Source organism: Prunus persica, chromosome G3 (assembly GCF_000346465.2).
Source record: "Prunus persica cultivar Lovell chromosome G3, Prunus_persica_NCBIv2, whole genome shotgun sequence".
In the NCBI taxonomy this organism is placed as follows: domain Eukaryota; kingdom Viridiplantae; phylum Streptophyta; class Magnoliopsida; order Rosales; family Rosaceae; genus Prunus; species Prunus persica.
Genome location: NC_034011.1, coordinates 10,095,102 through 10,120,295, shown reverse-complemented (window position 1 = coordinate 10,120,295; position 25,194 = coordinate 10,095,102). Strand labels below are relative to the sequence as shown.

The 25,194-nt window shown below is 38.4% G+C and overlaps 1 protein-coding gene across 3 annotated transcripts; it reads right to left on the bottom strand.

Annotated features, from left to right (window-relative positions):
- LOC18784213 (trihelix transcription factor ASIL2) lies at positions 1,742 to 5,901 on the bottom strand. 3 transcript variants are annotated; one of them, XM_020558754.1, is made up of 3 exons: positions 4,510 to 5,901; positions 3,954 to 4,036; positions 2,151 to 2,230 (listed from the first exon to the last, which is right to left on the bottom strand). In XM_020558754.1, the coding sequence occupies exons 1-2, from the start codon at positions 5,405 to 5,407 to the stop codon at positions 3,954 to 3,956; spliced, it is 981 nt and encodes a 326-aa protein (XP_020414343.1). In that variant the 5' UTR covers positions 5,408 to 5,901; the 3' UTR covers positions 2,151 to 2,230. The 3 variants fall into 3 exon arrangements, with proteins under 3 accessions (XP_020414344.1, XP_007215741.1, XP_020414343.1); XM_020558755.1 differs by lacking the exon at positions 3,954 to 4,036 and having other exon boundaries at positions 1,742 to 2,230; positions 4,506 to 5,898; XM_007215679.2 differs by lacking the exon at positions 3,954 to 4,036 and having other exon boundaries at positions 1,742 to 2,230; positions 4,510 to 5,896.

The window sequence follows — 25,194 nt, the reverse complement described above, 5'->3', positions numbered from 1 at the left end:
TATTTGCATTCCATTCCTCTATGGTTGCTAGTGAGAATGCCTTTAGCCTAGACAAAAGGATTGTGGATCCTTTTAGAAGCTTCTTGATTCCAAAAATGGTAGAGGCATTAGTGTGTACTCATGATTGGCTTAGGGTGGACGAATTTAACTTGTATAAGGCACCAACGGATGAGGAAATTGCTTTTTATAAGGAACTTGAAGAAATTCAAGCAAGTAAGATATTTCAATAATTTATCTTTAGATTTTTTTTTATGCTTTGATTGTTTAATGCTTCTAATAATATGTACATATTCCACTTTTTTCTCATATAGTGGCCACTAAGGCTCAAGGTGGTAATGCTCAAGTTTCTACTTCAACAAGCATTTTGCCTCCTCCAACTCCATCACATTTGTAATGCTCCAGTTGTATGCTTAAGTCAAGTGCCTACTTTTGCTTGAGTTGTAGACTAAATAAAACTTCTACTTCTGTTTGGGTTGTAAACTAATTCAAACTCAACATTTTTTTGTGGGTTGTAACTTAAGTTTAACCATGTCGTACTTTGGATTTGGATGTTTAGTTTTAGGCTTCAATAGATGTTTTGATCATGTTTAATTGTAGTTTTAGGCTTCAATTTCTCATTTTATCATGTTTGCCCAAATACAACTGTCCAAATAGTGCATAAAACACTGCCCAACAAAACTGGGCTTAAAAACTGCATTCAAATCCCAAATTGCAGCCCAGAAAATGTGAAGTGGACTATAAAAAAATTGGGTCAAAAAAGCCCAATATGTTTGTTTTGTTAGGCCCACTACCAAACTAGCCCGATCGCTACTTGCGGTATCATCGACAGTTTGGAGAACCGACAGCAAATCAGTCTGACGGTGGTTTCAATTTTGGGTAACCAACTACCCTCACTCGGTCATCGGTAGTGGCCCAAGTGGCCCATCAGTTCAGTTACCGAATCAATTCCACCCCTACTCACCTCCATTAATAAGAAACTACAAGAACTGAATTAACTATTCCTTCAAGAATCATCATAGAAATAGAACATATGAAAAGGTTTCTTCATTTAATTATGCTCATGATAATTTTAATGTTTTATCCTATATTTGTTTTTTTTTTTCGAAATATCAAACATTTGTATTCAACTGTCCTTTTTATCACAATTGCGGCTGATATTTCTTGCAAGCGTAATCCTTTTCCTTTAAAAGTTTTTTTTTTTTTTTAAATTTAAAAAATGGTTTATGGATCGCATTGTCAAATTGACCTCAAAATAATAGTCTCAATGAATATTCCATACATATAAAGTCACATAAATGGTTTGTACTTTCTTTGATCAAGAATAGGGGAGAGTCGAATTTGGAACATTTTTCGACACTATTTCGACACTGGCAAGATAAATAAGTAGATAATACACGTAGTTTGCACTTCAACATTCTTATATTTTTCGATACGCTATTTTATAAAGTCGACTAATTGAAGCCAGGAAGGGACCCTTTGAATGGATCGAGCTGAGAGGTAGTATAAAGGTGGAACGAGAATGAAATAGTAAAAAAAGAACATATCTTATCCTTAAATTTCTTCAGGGGCAATACAAAAATGTACAAATTTTATTGTGCCGAAAACGGTTGTTAAGAATTCCAAAGCAGGAAAAAATGATTTTCGATCAGAAAGGCATGTAGAATTTTTTTTTAAAAAAAATGATGTGGGATTCGTCATAAAGTAACTGTTGGTGCAATATGATGTGACAAACCCACCTTTCCAAACTCCACTGCTGACTTCCATTGAAAAAGAAAAATGACACTGTTTGACCAAAAAGAAAAAAAATGACACTGGTTATGTATAAATACTTTTCATGACTATCTGGCTTAAGAATACATGATGAAAGAGAGAGAGACAGAGATAGACAGAGATTATGTACTTAGCTCTATCACGTATATACTTTTCCAGGGTTCCCAAAAGTGAGAAGGCAACTAATTTACTTCACAAGCAGGGGGTATTACAACCAACAATTGTCTCATCACTACCAAGTAACTTTTAGTAAATCCTTGTACCCAAAATAAGGTAAAACCATATGCATTTCCTTCTAATTCTCATCACTACCAAGTAACTTCTAGTAAATCCTCGTACCCAAAATAAGGTAAAACCATATGCATTTCCTTCCATAAGTTAGAATCGATCTATACCTTTCAAAAAGAAGCAAATCACACTGGCCGGTGACTATCAAACCTCGTCGGCTATAAGTAATTGTCTGTTACATGAAAAACAAAAATGTAAGACTGTTAGGATCTCATATTCCTTACAATTTTGTGCAACTATAAGAACTGCTTCAAAATTCAGAACACGAGTAACAAAGACACTACCAGTAAAAAGTGCATTACAAGAAAATGGATCAAATTGACTGTTAGATTTATGTTTTCCTAGGTTTTTAACATTTTTGGGTGACTGGTGCTCATCTGGTTAACAGTCAGGAAACAAAGATTCCTAACAGAGATTAGTGATGCAATAACATGTTCATCCAAAACTAATTTTATTTCATGTCACCCACAAGATTCATTTCTTAGTAAGTGTGGCTACATTTTTGCTGTTTCAACCAAAACTACTTTTTCCTTCCCCAGGCCTAACGCATTCAAATTAAACCATATTGCTCTTTATGGAGTGCATGCCTTTACTATTTACTTGAGTTACAAAAAGTAAGACCAGCTTTCACCGTCAATGATCCTATCCCAAATGAATGTTACCTCTACCCTCCTCCCACCAATGTACTCAAGACTAATTGATCAATTCTTATATCGCCACTCACTGAATGAAACATCAATATTTGGGACATGAAACCTGCAGGCATATTTTTTCGTAATTCAGCCCCTACATCAATGCTGCATAAACATTGACTTCTTTTAATCAAATTCCAAAACTTTTCTGGCCATTGTCAGTTTGTCACCAAGAACATTTTATAGGAAAAACAGAAAAGAAAACATCAGGAACACTAAACATTTAACTAAGATAAAAGAAGCAATTTATAATACCCAAATAGATCAAACTTACAAGCACACTATCCCTTCTTACTAAGACAGTGACACTAATTAAAGCATCTTATTGATAATATGAGGGTTCTGTTCTAGACATTAAATATTTAAGTTTTTAGGTTAATACCCATGCATGTATTTGATAAGACATTGACTACTTTGACAATCACTTCAGTCGAAATAGATTTGTCTGCATGACATTATCAACTATATAAAAGTGGGTTCTGCTCATCCTTCAACCAAGTCAAGCAACACTCCATCTCCTTGTCATTGCAGATACTCTTCATTAAATGAAATAAATAAATAAATAAGGTGAGCCATCTTAAAGTTTCCAAAGAGAGGATTTTACCTGACCCTTATTCAAATTGCAATCACTCCCCTATAGCAAACTATTACGGACGTTATTACTATAGGAATGCCAAACCTATAGCAACTACTACTGACTCAACTTCTGGGGATACTATTAAGTTTTGTTTGCTTCGTTTAACCATTTTCGCTGACAGTTTCATTACCTCTGGAATATGTCAGCTCGTTCTATCTCATATTTCCATTTCTTTGACAATTTTTATCCAAGCTGTCTATACATGCAAGGTTGAATATTGGCTCACTAAACCTAACTACCAGAATAATTGACCTTTTGTTCACAAAGTTGGAAATGAGCCCAAGATGTTAAATGACTTTCTCGACTGATGACTCATTTCCCCCATTTTCTCATCTTGTAGGTCTAGGAGATTATTCTCCAAACGTACACTGGGTATGGTTGGACGTAAATGCATTTCATTCCAAAACTTAAATCATGCCTCTGTCCTGCTATATTAATTTGAATTCACTTTTAAGAATAAGAGTTTTAATGTTACAAAAATAGGACTTGACAAGGAATATGACAATTGTGAATGGTTAATTTATTAATGTAAGAGTTCTCCCTCTTCTTTTTTCTAAGGAAATTACCTAAAAATTTTCAGTGTTCTCTTTGTTAAACTTCTCCACCATAAAAGTAAAAGAGAGCCTTTTCCCCTTGATGCCATTATTACCTATAGTATGGTTCAACACCAAAATGAAGAGGGAAGCCAAAGATGGCAATATAAAAACAACAGAATGATCTACTGATCAAAAAATCACAGCCTGTTTTTAATAAACAATAAGAAAGAGACAAAACCTATAAATTTCATGGATTCTATACAAAATGATATGAAAAGTTCAAATCTGTGGTTCTGCTTTGGCAGTTTGGTTGGAACAAAACAAATGAACAATCGAAGGTCAAGTCAGCTTTACGAAAAAAGAATTTGCCGTATGCCATATGCAACTATTTGTAAAAATTTCCTCACAATAAAAAACTATTCGTAAAATTGAACAATTGAACAATCGAATCTCATTCATCAGTCAAGTAGACAGTACCATAAAATGACATATGCAACTATTTGTAAAATTGTAATAAAGAGGCAAACAAGTTAATCGTGCGAAACTGAAAATGGAGCAGAAATTTCAGAGGAAGAGGCTCACCGACCAGGGGATGAAGATGACCGCTTGGCGCGCTTTATCTTTCGAAGCTGATGCTTCGTTGTTTCCATGAAAAGCTGCATTCTATGGTACTCCAAGTCCTTAGCAAATTGCATCCTCTGCTTCTCCAACTCCACCATCTGCCTCTGTTTCCTCTGCTCTACTCTCTCGTATATCTCCGCAAACCTCTCTATGGCCATAGCCAATTCCACACAACCAACCTCCCTATCACGATCCCTCATCCTACTCCCTCCCACGCTCGACCTCGATGGCGACCGCTCGGACTCTTCGCTCTCCGCCGCCGCCGCCGCAGCTACCGCCGCAAACGCCGAGAAATCCAAGTTTTGATTCAACACCGGTTCGTCTCCAGGTGCCGGAAAAAACGCCGCCGCCGGCCGTTTGACTGTTGCCGATCTCCGAGCAACTGGAAAAGTCCACTGCAGCGGCGGCGAGGGAGGCCTCCGGCGAGGGAGCGGCGGCGAGGGAGTGCTCCGGCGAGGGAGCGGCGGCGAGGGCTTGGGGAATTTGGAGCCGATGAGGGAGTCGAGGAGAGAGAAGAAGGGCCAGGGGCTGGTGTAGTCGCCATTGGAGTCGGAAACCCTAGCCTTCTCGATCTTGTACTTCTTCTTGAGGGTGTCGACGCGGTTCTTACACTGGACGTCCGTACGGCGGGACCTGGGGTTGTCGGCAGTGACGTGGCAGGCGTTAACGGCGTCGGCGACTTCTTCCCAGTGCTTCTGACGGAGGTTGCCGCGGTTGAGGCTGAGGTGGCGCTCGCCCCAGGCCTCTATGAGCGTGAAGGTCGCGTCCTCGCTCCAGCAGTCCTCGCGGACCGGAACCGACGCCGTTTTGGAGTTGGGCCGGGGTGCCGTCACCGGTGACGGAGAGCCGGCGACGAAGTCCATGGGAGGTGAGGTCGCGGCTGTTGATTGGCTGCGGTGTGCGTGTGGCGGTCGGTTTTGAAATGCGACGGTTGGCCGGCTGGGAAGAGGTGCATGCGTGTGTGTCTGTGTGTTTTGGGGTTTTTGGCTGAGCGTTGGAGTTTTTGGCTGAGTTTGGGAGTGAGAGTGTGAGAGAGAGAAACGGTGAGTTTCAAATTGGAGAAAGTGCGAGCGTACGACGATGAGCGTGCGGGACGAGCCGGAGACTTGACTTAGTTAGTGCCTGCAACACGCCAGCCATTATGTTTCATTGGCTCGGCTCGGCTCCAACATTGGACAACAAAATGTACTGTTGTAAAATAAATAGGATATGCTAGAATATTAAGTTGCACGTAAAATAGATGAGATACAACATTTAACGAGGTTCGGCCATGCTTACATCTTCGGAGAGCAGCAACAGTAATTTTTTCACTATGTAAAATAATAGGTTACAACTTTAGTGTTTACAGTATATGCAAGTGCGGTCCTAGGGTGGCGCAAGTGGCACCACCGCATAAGGCCCCCGATTCTTAAGGACCCCGAAAAAAAATTTCTTTATATTATATATATATATTAGAGGAATTGTATATATAGTACAACGTGCTAAATATTGCACAAGAGCATGTTCGGGGGAGTTGGCTGGAGAGCATATACATTTACTAAAAGTGCCAGAGTTTGATTTTTGTTGAGGTTGATCTATTTGTATTTTTTTATATTATTTTTGCTTCAAACTTTACATAATTATAATAAAATAAAATAAAAACAGAAAGCCTTTTAAAAAAATATGACTAATTTTATTAAATTAATATCATGTTGATGATTGGTTATATGAGAATATAGTTTGTAGAAATGAGAACAATGATAAAAAGGTCAAAGGAGAGAGAAATTTTTTAAAAGAAGCCAAAATGGACAAAATTGCCCTTATTTATTTTTTGATTTCCTAAGGAATCATTTATATTTGCATGTCTTTGATTTGAAAATTGAGAGGTTTTTCTGTCTTTTTTGAAAAAATTTTGGCTTTTTCCAAAAGTGAAATTTTTTGTGTAGCTAAAACTTACTAAATATTTATCTATTTCTTGCTAGGGTTTTCTTCCAGGTTATAGGGTTTTGGAATTTTTCTTTGTAATCTAAACATGCTACCTACTAGGAAATACGTTTTTGGATATACAAAACGACTTAGAAAGAAGAAAAATCGAAGAATTGACTTAATCTCAAAGAGAAGCTCTTGATAGATTCATTGTTAAAGAAGCACATGCTACAATTGATGAAAATATTTTCAATGAACAACAAGAAGATGATTTTGAGGAATTGCAAGATATTGAAAACAATATGATTTCTGATTGTCATTACATATTTATTGATGGTGACTTTTTGTTATACATTTTTTTTATGACATTAAATTATGGGAAATTTTTATAGTATTTTTGTATTAGATTATGTGAGGCCCCAAATTAAGTTTCGCACAGGGCCCTCAAAATCTCAAGGACGGCCCTGAGTATATGTGGCTCACTGATTTTTCTCTCTTGAATAATTTCTCTCATGCTCTCTTTTTCCTCTCCTCTCATTGTCCCTTTCTTTTTTTCTCTTCCTTTCTCTCCTCCCTGCCTGGGCTTTCTCTTCCTTCTCTGATGGTTGTCTTTTCAAGTAGTAAGGATGCCTATTTATAGGCAAAGTAAAAGGAGGCATCATGATGCTTCTTCCGAACATGTGGGCTTGGTCTCCACTAACTTTACAACACTCCCCCTTGGAGACCACTAGTAATATGTTGGTTGCTTACTTAAGTCTTGCTAGGAGAAAACCTAGTGAAGTAGGAAACTAGTTGAAAGAAGAATAGTACAGAAATCAGTGTAGCACACTTCTAGATGCTCCCCATGATGAATATCTCCTCCTGAAATCTTCATGACTAACTTTCTGGATGGAAAATCTTTCGGAGTGAGTGGAGGATGTAGCCATCAAAAATTACTTAGTTGATTAACTAAATATACTTCCCATAAGTGATCTCTATGTAAATCATAGGAATTTTCAGAGTCCGCGTATCCAATAAAACTTGGGCTATTTGTGAGTTCACTTGAAAAGAATATGCCCGTATATGGTGTTATGCGGATATAGCATCAAATATGCCTCTCATCATCCCAAAGTGATGGTAATAGAGCTGAGATTTATCTGGAAAATACAATACTTCTGAAAAATCATTCAAGTGCCCAACGGATAATCCACATAAAAATGCTTCAATACTTTCTTAGTATAAGCAAGAATTTCGTTCGCATAATGTTTGATCTTCAGGCCGAAACAAATATTTCTTGAACTCTTCAAGAGTTTTAACCAAGTATTAACCCTTCAGGAGTTTTGATCAATTATCAACTCTTCAAGAGTTGTAATGTGTTGCAACCATATCATAATTAGTGTTGAGTACAGATTTTGTGCTTCAGGCACATGTCCTTCAGGGACTTGCTTCATGCAATTTCAATCCTTCAAGGATTTTATTTAAGGGATTACACTTCATGACACATTATATAGTTTTATATCCAACTATTTGTTCTGCTTGTATATCTTTAAGGAATCGCTTCTGGCGATATGCTCTGTGCATTTAATAACCCTTAAAGATAACATGTTGGTCTCCGTAAATGTGCAACAAGAAGGCATTATTGCATCTGTAAATATGGAGAAACCAACATTCCCTGTTTCTACCAGAAACATTGTGTCATATAAAGTGAGTATATTTCTCTTTATTCCGAACAGCCAAGTATAACTTTCAGGGTTAACTTCTTTTGGGGTTCCTACTATAGGTTTGTTCCTTCACGTTCATTCTCATCTATAATAGAATTGCCTCTTTCCATTTTTGGCAATGATATTATCGACATTTAATAACAGAACGTAGTTCCAATCAACACAGCCCATTGATGATTTGAATAGCTACTCCAAAATCAAAAATTGTCATTCATCAATTCGTAATCCCACTATTCTCATGTGCATGCACATGCATTAATTATAGCATTTCTTTGCTTTTGGGTACCCAAGCCACTCAAAAGGCTTTTATTGTCTCTTTCCAGACAGACATCTCTTATAGTAGGGCGTGGATAATCTCCATTCAGGGAGTTGGAACATTTAGAACTCATGTATCTGTCATGCTGCAAGCATGTCACAGATTAATACATACATGTCAATTAATTGTCCTTCTGGGACTTTAAACCATATAATTTGCTACGCATTAGGCATGCACCGTATTAATATTGACATGTTAATGGATTGTCCTTCCAGGACTTCAATCCATATCATTTGCTACGCAACAGGTGTGCATCATATTAATCACTGCTATACCCATGTTATGTTCTTATGGGACTTTAATCTATGCAGTGTATTATCAATGTATCCAACTTGCAATCTGTGAAATTTGCATTAATAATTCATGGATACATATCAGAATGATACAAGCCATTCTTTTGAAATGGTCATAATACAAGTCATTCTTTTGGAATGATATGTAATGCAAGTCATTTTTCTGGAATGGTCCTTTGCATGGCGTTCTTCTAGAAAGACATTATCTCCCCATTTGGTTACCTTTAAGGATGTCGTCCAAAATATCAAAATAAGAGTACAAGCATGAAATAACACAAGTATTTCTTACATCCTTAGGTGGGAGGAATTTTGCTCAAATATCATTCAAGCTCGTATCGGCTTAGCGACTACAATGTAATGCTTGATGATCTAGTTATATCCTGCAAGAGCAAAAATCACAATTCTTCCGTCTCTGTCAAAAAATAACCCTTAGTGTTAGGATCACTACATGGATTCTTTCTTCAGATGTTTGTTCTAAAAAAATAAAATCCCTTATGAACAGAGAGTTATAAAAGAAATAAAAAGATACAAGGAATTGTGATATTGATTGCGAGGTACGCGAGCAATCAGAGAAGGAAACTGGTGAGGTAACAGACAACAAACTCTCATTTCTCCTAGCATAGAAGAACTTCCGGAGATTAGAGCATGTGGTCATCCTTACAGCTCCCCAACATCGCTGAAACATGATCAGGGATAGTCTCGCTTCCTGAATGGATGATCAGAGATAGTCTCGCTTCTCAAGCACATCGAGTGCTCACTGATAGGAAAAACGAGTGGATATTGCATCATTAGATATGGATAAAACTGGATGTATTCTGCAAAGAAGATTTCGTTAGTAACATATTTATACACAAATTAGAGGAATAGGTAGATATGGTGAATTTCAAATTAACCACAGAAATTTGTGAGGTTCTTGAGATTCTGTTGAAAAAGTAATTCCGTTAAATCCACAAAGCAAGATTGACTTTGACGACAATAGTCCTTGAAACCCTTAAAGTGCCAACAGACATTAATGGAGGCCGCATGAAGTTTTGGAATCTGGAAAAGAAAAAGAGAATATGGGGATTCGAGAAAATATTGGGATCCTGGAAACGGTGCCACATTTTCATCTATAGATATTGTCTCTGCAAGGCCTGATTGTATTTCAACTCAACTTTCTTCCATTTTCTAAAAATTCAGCTTTTCTAAGATTTTCCTCGAAACCCTTTTAAAATGGTTTCTTCTTCTTCTCCCCCAAAGCATCTCGATTTAAATGTTGCTATCAAAATAACCCGTGACGCCAAAGTCTGGTGTCCATCCTTTGTATCCCAAAATCGTCATCTCATGGTTAATGATAAATGATACGACTATTGTCATAGTACTTAAAAATTTCCTTACTCTTATGGATAAAATACTATTAACAAGAAGGTCTGGCGAATAGGCTATTGATGACTTAATGGCTTTTAGCATTCAGAGTGCTGCTCCTGTTTCGAACATGGCTGATCGTTTGCGTGCCAGAGCAAACGAGATCCAGGAGTTGAACACTGAAAATTCATCTCTTTAGAGAATGCTTCATGAGTCTCAGCAAGATATGCAGACAAGGCCTTGTTGAAAAACTTAAAAAGGAAAATAAGGCCTTGTTGAAATTGGTGAGTTCATACTCTATTGATATGCAGACAAGGCTTGACATGCTGCAGATTTCCAATGAAAAGATTCTGGGAGACCACGAGAGGCTTATGGCTAAGCTTAAGAGGCGTCGTCCTCTTCCTTTAGAGGCTTCCAGAACATAAAGGAATTTTATAGATTTTACAGAGCCTGCTCCTTGCAGGTAAAAAGAATCTATCTGTTGTATGCTTCTTTCCTGTTATAATAATTGGGTAAATTCTTAAACTTCAACATGTGGTTTTTACGTCTTTTCAAAATGACAGTTTGGGACCTTGTGCCTTATAGGTTCAAATAACCACATCAAATCTCTCAAATTACATATTTCAATGCATATGAGTTCGGAACTTCTGGCTTGGGTTAAACACGACTTCAAAATTTATTTGGCTTTTTCAAATGGGCATGAAATATAAATTGAGTAAAAGCCATGATAATATTGCAATATAGTAGTGAAGAGCATTAACTACTATATACCCAAAACTTTAGGGGGAAAAGGTGAAGGGAGGAAGAGAAGAGGAGAGAGGGGAGGAAGAACAATGGCTTCCGGGGAGGAAGAACAATGGCTTCCTTCCCCCTCAAAGTGAAAATGGCTCTATGAGTGTTTTCTAGGAGAAAGGGGGCTAGACACAACTTTGGACATTAAGAAGAATATTTGACACACTCATGAAACAATTTTGGCTATAGTAGGTTTGTAATGAAGATGTTCGTCTCCAAGCAAAAGTGCACTCAGAATGGCCTCACACAAACTGAAAATGCACAGTCAAATTCTCTTGTATCTGTTTATCATACGTCCTCCAATTCTCTTGTATGTGCAACTTGTTGGAATTTTAAAAGGTTTTAAAAATTTAACCGTTTTATTTATTTAATTATTTTGACTGTTTTATTTTATTTATTATGGGAGTTATAAATATTTAATATTCAGGTTTTATTTCTGGTTGGTGAATGCCTTAATTTTTTGGTTGGTGAGCTTTTATAGTTGGTGAAGATTATATGTTTTTGGATGTCTATAAAAGGTCACTCCTCCTTCACATTTGAAACATACAATAACACACAATGAAACACACAAAAACACACAATAACACACAATACATGATCAGAATATCACATACACATTCTAATTCTCTCCTTTTCTACTTTTACATATATTCTCTACTTTATATTATTATTATTTTGGGCAACGGTTATGTGACTTGGATACCTATATCTGTCTGTGAACGTGCTCATAGCGGATCTTGGGTTTGTGTACAAAGGGTCGTATCTTGGAGTCTTGTAGACCGTCAGTACCTGCACGTAGGGAGGCTACAAAGGCTTTAGGACAGCGTCTTTGACGTGCTTCACCGTACCAAACTCACCTTCTTACTTATTATTTATTTTCCTTTTACTTACCTATTATTTTGTTTTCTTCAATTTCATTATACCTTCAAAGCTTTCCAATTTGTTTATATGTTATTTATAATATAAATATTTTGTATTTGGCTTTACGGAAAGAGGAAAACTATTATTTTTTATAACACAACTCAGGGTTCGGTGGGCAAGCAAGGACCATGTCTAGGATTTTCATTCCATCAAAGACCATATCCCCACCAAAGTCACGACTCATGCAGCACCTCCTAATATTGCTGCAAGGGACGTTGACATTTGGTATGGGAAACACTTCAATTATGCAGGGTAATATTATTGTAAAATGAATTACCATACATTGAACATGGAATACAGAGGATACGAAAATTCAGAAGATCTATTTATATCCATTAGATACCTATTTCTTTTCTAGTTTCTTTTTTGTTTCATTATTATTGCTCCATCATCAGATGTCTAAAAAACAAGTTGGGAAGCATGTTTTAACACTGAGATTGAGAACCAAATGTGTAAAATTTCTTGGGAAATATTCTGAATAGAATTAAGCAAGGCACAAAGCAGTTTTTGAATAAGCAAATTACACCTGAAAGTTTAAAGCAAAAGAACTGAAAACACCTAACTAGTGAGTAAATGGCAGAACGCATGCAATGATTTTTGAAATCAAAGTTAAAGCCTTTAAAATTAAATTAAATAGCATGCCAACTGATTTAATAGTATATAAGGTCATATACATTCAAAAGACAATGTTGCAAACTCTGGAAACAATGTATTGGATTGATGGAAAAATATGCATATTAGGATATGATTTAAATGAAGATTAACCTAGATAGAAAAGGTATTTGTGCCTTTAATCAAAGAAAATTTCAAAATTTCAACCATGTTTTTTCTTTTCTTCTCAAGTGTTTGATTCCTTTAATCAAAGAATTCATAATAAACACTTACATTCTTGGTAGTCGTATTCCCAATTGCGTTCTAAAACCTCATATTATATTCTCATATTGGTCTTTTATGAAAGAAAAAGAATGAAGAAAAAAAAGAATGAGTTAAGTGACTCGGTCGACGAGCTCCAGAGGTCTATAGCTGAGATGCGTAACTTCAAAAGCTATGATTTTCAATTTATGATGTTCTAGTCTTCTTTTGACAAATCCCATAACATAAATGTTGTAAACATCTAAGCCAGGACAGCTTTACATGGAAATTGCAAGAAGGCCAAAAATCATAAAGGCAAAAATATGGAAATTGGGTTCTATAAAACAGCAACACGACGACAATACAAAAGTAATACATAAACTACATTATAATTTCATTCCCAGACAAAGTTGAAAAAAGGCAATACCATAGCAATATAAAAGCAATATCATAGCAATACAACAGTAATACAAAGGCGACACAAAAACTGCATTATAATTTCATTCCTAGGTAGACTTGAGAAAAAAAAGGCAATAGTATATCAATATAGGAGCACTAAGGAGGCAATACGATGCTAATACAAGGGCAATACACCAGACACAATTGGTTACACCAGACATAATTGGTTCTAATTAATGTGTATTTTTCATGTCCAATTCAAATACCTAAATCCTTGCCCTAAATTCCAAAATTTGAAAGAAACTGAGAATTAAATTAAAGGAAGAAGAAGAAGAATTAAATAAGGGAGATATATGATGGCAATACAAAAACTACATAATCCCACTATAATTTCAATCAAACACAGAATTGAAAAAAAGGTGCTAGGGAGGCAATACAGTGGCAATACGACATTCATTTGGTCAAATATGGGTTCACTATAGGAATAATACCAACTCATGCTTAGATAGCATGTGGTCCCTGAAGCAATAATGGCAATTTCATCATCTCCTAGCTTTAAATATGAGGAACCAATATCGATTCCATAGTTTGTGATGTTAGACAACCCCATATAACCAAAACCCAGGTTTAAAATTCTTGTGGATTTCGAAATTTGGGGCAATTGCAGTGGAATTATGGAATTATGAAAAAAAAAAAAAAGGTGCTAGAGAATTCTCTGTTTATGGAAGCAACTTCTTTTCTTTGTTCAGTCTCTTTTTCTATCTTTTTCTAAACTCGTCGCGGCGGTGTGATGGCTTGAGGTGGCTGGGCTTCATCCCAGGTGTGAGCGCCGGCTCCTTCCGGTTCTTTTTTGACTGGTCCCCTGATCTGGAGTGGCCGGACGGCGCCTCAACCGTCATTGAAAGTGACGGTGTTCTGGTCGGAGAGAAACAAAGGAGAGAGAGTCGGGCCTTGAGATAGAGAGAGAGAGCTGTGGTATTTAAAAATCTAACTTTGGAAAAATTTCTGTTGTGCTACTACACTTCCACAAACCGCAACTTTTTCATTTTAACTCCGATTTGAACATGCCACCTGTCTACGAACTCGTATTGTCGAGCTTTACACAACGATGCCACTCAATTCCCCAAAATCCTTCTCAAATAACAAGTGACTAAAGTGCCCCTACACCCAATACCAAAAATGTAATTTCACAATAAATAATCAATTGAACAATGATTTTTGGGACAGGATGTTACAATATAGCTTCATTTGCCCCCAATTTGGTTGATCATGTAAGGACCTTCCCGACTGGGTTTCATCTTCTTTGATCCTTGCTTTTGTGCTGTAATGAAGGCTTTTTTTTAGCACAAGGTCTCCCGGTTGAAATTGTCTAACTTTGGCTCTTTTGTTGTAGTAGGACATCAATTACTGTTGATAAGCTACAACTCGAACAATAGCCTTTTCTCTTTCTTCCTTGAGCAGGTCAAGGTTGACCTTCATCTACTCACAATTCTGATCCAGGCTGCCCACTCAATGCTCACGGATGGAACAGTGATATGTGGTGGAATGATTGCTTCAGTTCCATAGGTGAGGGAAAATGTGGTTTCGCCAATTGATCATGTTTTGGTGGTGCGATAAGCCCACAGGATTCCAAGCAGGTCATCAACCCATTATTCTTCGGTGCCTTCCAATCTCTTTTTCAGGCAATCCAGCATTATCTTGTTAGATGCCTCTGCTTGGTCATTTCCTTGCTGATATCTAGGAGTTTATAAGTGTTACTTGATGCCATACTTTGCAAAGAATGCGGTGATCTGTTTGCTAATGAACTGCGACCTATTGTCAATGACCAATAACTGTTGGCATCGGTCATATTTTTCACATACTTTGTGGATGGTAGGCCAAAAGTAGCCTATGCTTAGAGCTTTCTGAGCAAGTGATCTTCCCCCATAATGGTTGCCATACTTACCATCATGAATTTTGCAGATATTTGATGCAAGTGAGATGAGGGCTGGAATATAACCTTCGAATAAGCTCATTGTCCTTCATGTAGTATCTTGTAGCTTTCTACTTGATTTTTCTGGCTTCGGACTTCTCCCTTGGCAAATTTTTATTTACGAAGTAGTCAATGATGGGGTCTTGCCAACTGGAATCCTCATTGATATGCTTCAGGTCTGGCAACTCTGCTTCTTTGATGCTTGGTGGATCAGGGTGCTCAACCTGAATTGAACGTCTGAACTGGGTATCCAACGTTCATCCCGAACTTCCCAGCATCTGCAAGTGTGTTTTCTGCCTGGGGAATTTGTTATATAGTGAAGGTAGGGAATGCCTTCAACAGCTCTTGGACTTTGTCGAGGTACTGGATCATTCTCGGGTGTTTTGCCATATACTCGCTTGAACCTTGATTGGTGATCAGCTGGAGTCTGAATAGATGGCTAACCCCTTGATCGACAGCTTATTTGCCGCGCGTAGGCCAACGAGTAGTGTCTCGTACTCTGCTTCGTTGTTTGAGGCTGAAAATTAAGTGTGACGACTTGCTCCAACAAGGTTCTTTCCGAGGTGACTAACGACACCTGCTCCAGCTCCCTTGTGATTTAACGCTCTATCTACGCGCAACTGCCACATGTCTTTGGGTTTGTTGGGACCGGCGGAGGATGTCTTATCTTTTCTTGAATTTTCCTTGGGTCTCTTGACCATCTTTTCTAGTTCAACTAATGGAGTGAACTCTACAACGAAATCTGCTAAAGCCCGGGCTTTTATAGCAGTCTTCATCCTGTAGAGGAGGTCTTACTAACTTAATTCGATAGCCCACTTCATGGGTTACTGAGAAGCATCAGGATTATGAAGAATCGATCTCAAAGAAAATTTTATCACGACAATGATTCGGTGAGCTTGGTAGTAGGGTCTTAACTTTCTTGCAAAAACTACAAGTGACAAAATGAGTCTCTCTATTTTCGAATAGCGAGTCTCTGCATCGAGGAGGGATTTTGACGTGTAGAATATCGAATGTTGTGCCCGCAGCTCTTCTCGAATGAGCGCTAAACTGACTACTGAGTTGGACACTGCCAAGTAGATAAACAAATCATTGCTTGGTACTGGTTTTGAAAGCATGGGAGGTGAAGTGAGGTAAGTCTTCAAGTTATGGAAAGCTACTTCGCACCCTTCATTAAACTTGTCTCTTTGTCCTTTCTTCAAGGCTTTGAAGAATGGCCTGCACTTGTTGGTGGATCTTGAAAGGAAACAGTTGAGAGTTGTTGCAATACCCATTAGATTCTTGATGTGATCTGCTCATCGGGGAACTTTGACTAGCATGTCATCTATTTAGACCTCCATAGTCTTGCCAATCTGCTCCTTGAAAATCTTGTTCACGAGCCTCTACCCATTAGATCCTTTATAGCAGTATGCACCTTTTTCAATTATGAAATAAGTCTTTGCTTTATCCTCCTCTTGCATTATGATTTGATTATAGACGGAGTAAGCGTCCATGAAGCTTAGTAGTTGATTGGCAGAAGTTGAATCTACGAGTTGATCAATTTTTGGCAAGGGAAAGTTATCTTTTGGGCACGCCTTATTGAGGTCGGTGTGATCCACGCACACTCTTCACTTGCCTTGGTCTTTCTTTGCCACTGGAACAACATTGATCACCCACTATGAGTAAAAGGCTTCTTCAATGAAACCGGCAGCTAAGAGCTTGTCAATCTCGGCTTCAATAATGGCAACTCACTCAAGAGTGAAGTTGCGTCTCTTCTACGCTACTGGTCTGCTGGCTGGGTTGACGTGAAGGTAATGGCAGATGATCTGTAGATCGATGCCTGACATGTCAGATGGTGACCATGTAAACACATCTTTATTGTTCTGGAGGAAGGTTGTAAGCTTTACCTTCTCTTTTGGGCCTAAGCGCCAACTGATCCTCGCTTTTCTCTCTGGCTTGTCAAGATCAAAAGCTACTAGTTAGACGTCCTCTTCGGGTTTTCATCCTTCTTCGAGAGTGACCTTCGAGCGTATTCCCTCTTCTTGGTCTTGATTCTTTAATTGCTATTGGGGAATCGCTATTCCCTTTCCCTTCTTGTCTGCTTCCTCCAGTGCTTGTTCTACTCCCTTCAAATCTGCTTGATTTATAGGGACGAGCTTTTCTTTAGCCCTTGAGCTGCCCACTTTCTCTCCATCGCTTGTTCGCTATTGATCTGGCTAACACCGCCCCAGGGATTAGGTAATGGATTTTCTAGTGCATGACAGATGTGATGTCGTTGATCTTTCCAATCCATGGTCTGCCTAGGATACCATTGTATGGGAGACTTTGTCAATTATCATGAATGTCTGAGCGCTGATCACTGGTGATGAATAGACATCGGGCTCTACCGTTCCCACAGTGATCATCATTACTCCATTCCCATCTGCTGGACCATCGAAAGTTGTAGGATATTGGCTCCGCTACCCTCGTCGACATGAACTTGGTTAATCATGGCTTGGGCAATCTAGATGCTTATGATGATGGCGTTATTGTGCGGTAAATCAAGTCTGCTCAAATCTTTCTTCTAGAAACTGATCATGGGATCATCTTCAATTGCTAGGCAACTGATTAAGACACGGGAGATCATAGTGGCTTGTTTAATCTTCCTCTTCTTTTCCTTGCTGGTCAGCTAGGACTCCTCGGAGTTAGCCAGGATTGTGTTAATCCTTATGACTTTTTGCGGGGGCTGCTTGGCGGCGTCGCTATCCTCAATTTGCTAAATGACCTTCTTCGCCACAAACTCTGTGCAATGGCCTTCTCTTACGAACTATTCGAGGTGCATCCCCCAGACCTGCAGTTGGCTATGTCGTGCTCATGAGTCCCACAAAAGGCACAGTACTTGTTGGTACTTCTTTTAGGCCAAGATTTGATGCATCGGGATAGTGAACTTAGTATAGCCTTCATCTGCTGGTGTGCCACCTTGGAATGATGCCTTGCGCTTTCCTCCATAGTTATTACTGCTGGGCTTATCACTTTGCTCACCTGCCTCCTTGGGTGATAGGTCAGTTTGCTTAGCAGACTTCTTCATGGTGATTAGATTGTCGTCCCATAGCACGTAGCATTCCGTGGTGGCAAAGATCTCTGCCAGAGACTGACTGGGAGCGTTAGTCAACTAGCGATACAGGTCGTGCTCAACTGGTAGACCCTTCTTGAAGGCTAAGGCTGTGATTCAATCATCACATCCCACGATGTTTACCTTTTCTGCCTTCAATCTCTTAATGTAGTCTCGGAGGGATTCGTCATGCTTCTTGAATAGGTTTAACAGGTAGTTAGGATTCTTCTTGATCATTCGGTAGGAAGTGTACTCCTTGGTGAAGAGGAAAGCAAGCTCCTTGAAGCTCCTGATTGACCTGGATGGCAGGGTATGGAACCAATCATGGGCTGCTTCTCATAAAGTCATGACAAACACCTTGCACATTAGTGCTTCAGATGGCTCTCAGATCAGAATCCCCTTTAAAGTGCTTAAAAGATGATGTTGAGAATCGCTTCAGTGAAGCCACCTACTCGATCTCGGCGGTAAATGGTGAGGAGTTCACTTGGTTCGCCTCTTTGTGCAAAGCATCTTTGAAATCTCCTCCAATCTTTAAGTCTTGAAGTCGGTCATTGACAAGCTTCTTAACATCTTCTGCCTGCATGGCTTGATATTCGCGTCAGTGTCCTCCATGATTTGAGCGCCACTGGTTTACCTCCATGTTTTCTCTTCAAAGCAGATCTCCTCGACTGTCTTGCCTGCGCAATGTGTTGGTGGACTGAGCTTGCAAGGGAGCCTCTATAGCTTGTCGTTGTGAGTTGGCTCCTTGGGATCGAGCAGGTGGGCGTCTTTCTTCTCGTACTTCATAAAGATGATCGTAAGGCTGATCTCTTTGGGGATCTAGTCTCGCATGAACGCTTCTTTACGGCTCCAAGCAGGTGTGAACATCGATTGAGAGCCCAACCTTTCGTGCACATTGATCCTCGGACTTAATCTCAATCGGAGACTCAACCTACTTTGAGCGAGGCTCTCAGATACTTGTGACATGCTGATGTGCAGAGCAGGACGCTCTTCTCCTTCTCCTTGTTTGCTTGCTCCCGCTCAACTTGTATGGGACCTCTCGAACTACCTGCAGGTAGGGGTAGGCACGGTCCGGTTCGTGCCGATTTTTGCCTCAAATTGGAATCGATACCGATACTATTTATCCTGTTCGGTTCGATCCGATTTTAGCAAAAAAATTTATAAAACTGTCTGGTTTGCATTGAACCGATTTCGGTCTGGCTCAATTTTGAGGATCGCTGACAGATTCTCGTTCCCCATCCGCAGGAGGAAAAATTCAGGTTGCTGTTCAAGTTAGTGAAGTTATTTCAGACCGGAATCACGCTCTGTAGGATTTGAAATTCGAATTATTATTATTATTATTATTTAATTATTTTTTTTAAGAAATTTCAACTGAAATTTAATTTTTTTGGCTTGAAAATTAACAAATTATCCAATTTCATACAAAAAGAAAATATTGAGGCTAGAAAAGAGAGATGTTTTGAAATTGAGCTTGGGTAAATATTAGTTATGATATTAAAAATATAGCGTTGGATATAAATAAATATTAAAATTATATATTTCTTAATTTTACGGGTTCGGTTATGCTCGGTTCGATTCATTGGGGTGTAGAACCGAAATGGGAACTTATTAGGACCAGTTCGGTTTGGTTTTTTTTAATTGGGTTTGACTTTTTGGTCAACACAATTTTTTTCAATTTTTTTCAAGTCCGGTTGATTGGTTGATCAGCCATGAGGACATGCAGTAGCAAGGACGTGCTCGCCACAGGGCAGCAAGGAGGCGCGGTGCTATGAGCCAGGATTGCACTCTGGCCCACGAGGTCAAGAGGAAGAGCAGCTACTTATGCGGTCTGATTGGTGATTACTGCGATGAAGCGAGAGGGATGGCTCGACGTCGTGCCGTCTTGGTTATTTGGATTGCGTCATCATGGCGGTTTTGCGTCTCGTGCACTTGCTTCCATCCATAGTTTATTTGGAAGGCTTCGGTCGAATGATGGAAAGGAGAAAACAGGTTCCTTTGATTCAAGAGCACGCATTGAGTATAACTCGCGCTCTCAATGAAAGCACCAAAATGTTTGTGCAAATTTCTCACGGGAGAATACTCACATGTAGATCCTTCACCTCTTGAGCTTCCTTCTCTCTTTTCCTCGATTCCTGCAAAACAAATAGGAGTAAAAGACCACGGGTGTTGGCCAAAGATGCGGCAACAACTAAGCTGGACGGAGTTTTCTCCCACAAGGAGAGTCAGGTGGCTAGAGCTGTGTGTGGTGGCACTTAGCCATGTGGGAGAGATGAGAAAGGGAGTGGCCGGGGGCTAGGGTGGTTGACGACTAGGAGAGAGAGAGAGAGAGAGAGAGAGAGAGAGAGAGAGAGAGAGAGGGGTTTTCATGGGTTTTTTTAAACTAGGTTTAGAATTACTTCATGTGTTGAATGTGGCCATGTATTTATAAGGCTCTAGCCATCTAGGGTTTTTCAAAGAATATTTTCTTATTTGGAAGGAAGATATTCTTTCCCTTAAATGGAGAGATTGAGTCAATTAGGGATTTAATTGGGATCAAATCACTAATTGATGATAATATCTCCAAAATAAGATAATATCCTAAATTGATGATATTATTGTTTAATTGTTGATTATAGTCCCAAATAAAGATAATATCCCATATTTAAGATAATATCCCTTCTTCTTTTTATCAAATAATTGGCCAATGAGATATTCTTCTTGTCCACATGGCACCTTGTGATTGGAAACCAGAATATTTGCTCCTACAATTTCTATATCTAATCTACTATATAAGAGAATGTGTTTCTCTTACCAACAAATATGTTACAAAAACAAGAATGGCTCCACAAACTAGAGAGCATTGGCGGACTCAATTAAGAACAACTGTGGGCACCTGCCCACAATTACAAAAAAAGTTTCAACCATATAATCCCACCCAAACTCACATTTTTTAATTATTTTTAGGTCCTTCTCAGGTGGAGCCCCCCACATGGCCCATCCAATACATACACTTTAAGCCCAAACATTACATTAAAAAGAAAAACCCTATGTTAAAAAAGAAGAATGAAAGTCCCACCAAGTTCACTCATTCTATAATTTTATGGAGAATTAAGCTGCCAAACTCGTTATTTCACAAAAGTCTGCAGCCCAACAAAATCAAACTCGCTACTTCAATTGATTCTACAGGTTAGTACTTAGTTTCTTTTTACAAACTAATTTCATTATATTTTTATTTATATGCATTCAATTTGTACTGATGATTGATTTTATTATTATTATAATATATATATATATATCTTGATGAAAAATAATATAATGACAGGACCCAACCCACTTGACCAAATTGCCCTTCTAACTAAAACTCAAAAAAAATTCTTTTAAGGTTTAACTTCTGTCGAAAACTCAGTAGAATCTCCCCTGTAATTTGCTTGTTTCCCAAAATTTTCACCTGTACAAAATGCAACTCATATATCCACAATTGTTCAACATGCATAATGTTAAAATACACACAATCCAACAGTAAATCTGTGTGGCCTCAGGCCTTACAGAAATCCTAAGGCAATATCAGAGCAATACTAATTAATTTAATTTACAAGAATAGTACAGTTACGGTAACATATACTACATAATGGAAGTAAAGGAGTGGTGGGTGATGAATGTCTGGTGGTGATGCTCCGATACTCGATTACTGCATGGGGCCCAAAACATTAAAAGTGTGAGTGGACAAAAGAAAGTTTTGCAAAATATAATGTCAACATACTAACCCTACTGCTAAAACCATTTGAAAATTCATTTAATCCAGATTCTATATTCGTACAAAAATCAAGCATGCATATTTATATTCATACAATTGTTTCATACATTCAATCAATTTATCAAAATCATTTGAAAGCATTGAAAAATAATAATTCCTTTCCACCTAGGTGTACCCTTCATAAATTCGTCAATTCCATGACTATTCTATTTATTTCCCACATTATACGGTCAATTCCAAGTGTCACAAATGCGACACTTCCTCACAGAACTCGGGAAACACAAAATTAAACTGAGTCACATTCCTCGCTCCTCACGGCCCAGGCATCCCTAGGACTCGTGGGGCAACTGTCAAACGAATGTTGACCCAATCGAAGGCAACTAGGATGTACATGGACATCATTATATCCGAAGCCAACAGTTTATTTGGGTACCTATGGTGGTTTTTTTTTTATTAAAAAAAAAAAAAAAAAAAACCTTTCCTGGAAAATTATAACATTGTTCCTCATTAAATCCTAACATCCTGATACCATTTCCTTTTATACTTTCCAAGCCATTCACATTTAAACATACACAAAATTTTATAAAAATATTTGAATTCAAACTTTATGCTTGGAAAGCAAAAGCAATAAATAATTCATTCATATTCAATTAATAAAACTTTTACTGCATAAAATTCATTTATAAAACAAAAGTCCACTCACTGAGCATCCGAGCTTGCCTGACCCTTCGAGGGTCCTTCCTGCTAGTTTGGTGGAGCTCGAGTACCTATTTAAGCGATTAAAATATTTAATTAATAAAATAGCTCAACCACAAATATTTAATCAAAACCCGGACCCTGGCCTTAAAAGTGCATATGCATAACTTAACAAAGTTCATCGGCCCATTTTCAATAATTATGATAGGTGGAATGGTCTGAAAAGACCCGAGATTAAATATGCGATTAAATTCTCATATTGGTCAACCCGATCTCCCGTGGGGTCCACGACTTCTGATTAATAATCAGACAGTTCCAATATGTTCAACAAAATTTACTAAACACATCCTGCAAGTTTGGTCTATATCGAGCGGTCGGATCACTCAATATCGTACGATCGGACGGTCACCATTTATATAATCTTTGAATTATTGAATCGAAGCATTCGGGACTCCGATTCTCGATCCGTGAATTCTTACATGATCCTAAAGGTTCCTACATCAACATATTTGAAAATGGAGTCGAGCCAACGGTCCGAACATATCGAACCCGGATATCGCCTAATATGTAAAAATTCGTTCGACCGTCAAACGATAACCAAATTCGAATCTGAGCATACCGTCGTGCTCGGGATGACATGGGGATCATTTTAGGACCAAATGGACCACCCAAACCTGGCCCACGCGCTGCCGGCGCGTGGGTGTCTTGAGAAAATTTTGGCAACCGAAAAATTCTCGAAACACCCAACAATTACTATACCTATGTGATCAGGACAACTAGTGGAGAAACTTTTGTTCTTGGGCCATGGCAAAAAAGTGGCTAGAACTTGCTGGAAATTCAAGCTGAAAACCGGCCAAGAATTTGATACGTAATTCCAGTTTCAGAACTTCAAAATCAATCCTAACCAACCCAACCATCAGCTAAGTCATGATGAAATGATGAGAAAGCATACCTGGATCGACAAATTTGGTGCTGGAATTGTCGGAAACGAAAAACGAAAAGTTTTGAAAGAAAACGGAACTTTGTTGAGCTATCGCCCGCGAAGGAGCGGCTAAGCTCGCTAGAGAAAGGATGGGTCGGAAAGAGGAAGTCGAGACAATTCTAACAGAGTTGGTCTCGTGGCCAACAATGGCCGGACGGAGGAGTTGTTGGCCAAAGAATGGTCGGTGCTGTATTCGCTTGAGAGAGAGGTTGCATGAGAGAGAGAGAGAGAGAGAGAGAGGAAAAAAAAATCTTATTGTTTTTCAAATCTGACTTCATAATATTTACGGTTGTGCCACTGCACTTCCTTTGATGTAACTTCTTCGTTAAAACTTCGATTTGAGCCCACTACGTGTCTACGAACTCATTTCGACGCGCTCTATGCAACTGTACCACTAAAATCCCCAAATTCTTTCCCGAACAAAAAGTCAATTTTAAACCTATTAAAATATTCTAGGGGTAAAATTGTCTTTTACTTTAATAATTTAATAATTAAATAGTAATTTAGGATCGGGTGATCACATATAAACAATTTATGACACTTATGGAAAAAAAGAAAATCCGAGTTGGAGTTGTCACGACCTATTGGGAGAAGTGATGATAGTTCAAAGCAAAGTCGCATAGAAATCAATATGTCAGATCTTCATTCTGATCCTGTTTTACGAACTCGGATTTTAGATCACAATCCAAATATTCAAGATGAAATTAGAAGAGCTTACTTACAAAAAGGCCCTTGTCAACCTAGAAATCATGATTTTCCTCAATAGAAATTTGAAAAAGAGTCAAGATGATTCAACCCAGCATGGTTTGATGAATTCCCTTATTGGTTAGAATATAGCATCAAAGAAGATGTTGCATTTTGCTTATATTATAATCTTTTTAAAACATATTTGGCAGAGAAAGCTGGAGGTGACTCATTTGTTGGTGCAAGTTTTCCAAATTGGAAGAAAAAGGAAAGATTTCAAGTTCATGTTGGAGGTCCTAACAGTTCCCATAACCAAGCTCTGAAAAAATGTCAAGCCTTAATGAATGAAAAACAACATATTGAAAATGTTTTCCATAAGCACTCACATCAATCTCGAATTGACTACAGAATCAGATTGAATGCATCTGTTGATTGTATTAGATTTCTTCTACGACAAGGTCTTGCCTTTCATGGCCACGATGAGTCTGAGGATTCAAGCAACTAAGGTAATTTTTTGTTTTTTTTGCATGTATCGAAGTATTGATGTTCCTCATGCATGATATGTTTCTAGCTCAAGGGAGGTCAAGACGCAACAGTCCAAAAATCACAAATATGTATTATTATCGTGTTGGTTTTTTCTCTTAAATGATAGCTTTGCAACTCCAAGAGCTGAATAGTCGTTTCAATGAGGCCAACACTAAGTTGTTACTTTGCTTGGCATGCTTGAGTCCAAATGATTCATTTTCTTCTTTTGACAAGCAAAAGCTCATTCGGCTTGCTCAACTATAACCGAATATTTTTCTACATAAGAGCTTGAGGTACTTAAAGATCAACTTCAAACTTATATTGATGATATGCATTTCAACACCAACTTTTCAGAATTACAAGGTATTGCTACTCTTTCAAAAAAACTAGTTGAGACAAAAAAGGACAAGGCATATCCACTAGTTTATCTTCTCATAAAATTGGCATTAACACTTCCAATTGCAATAAT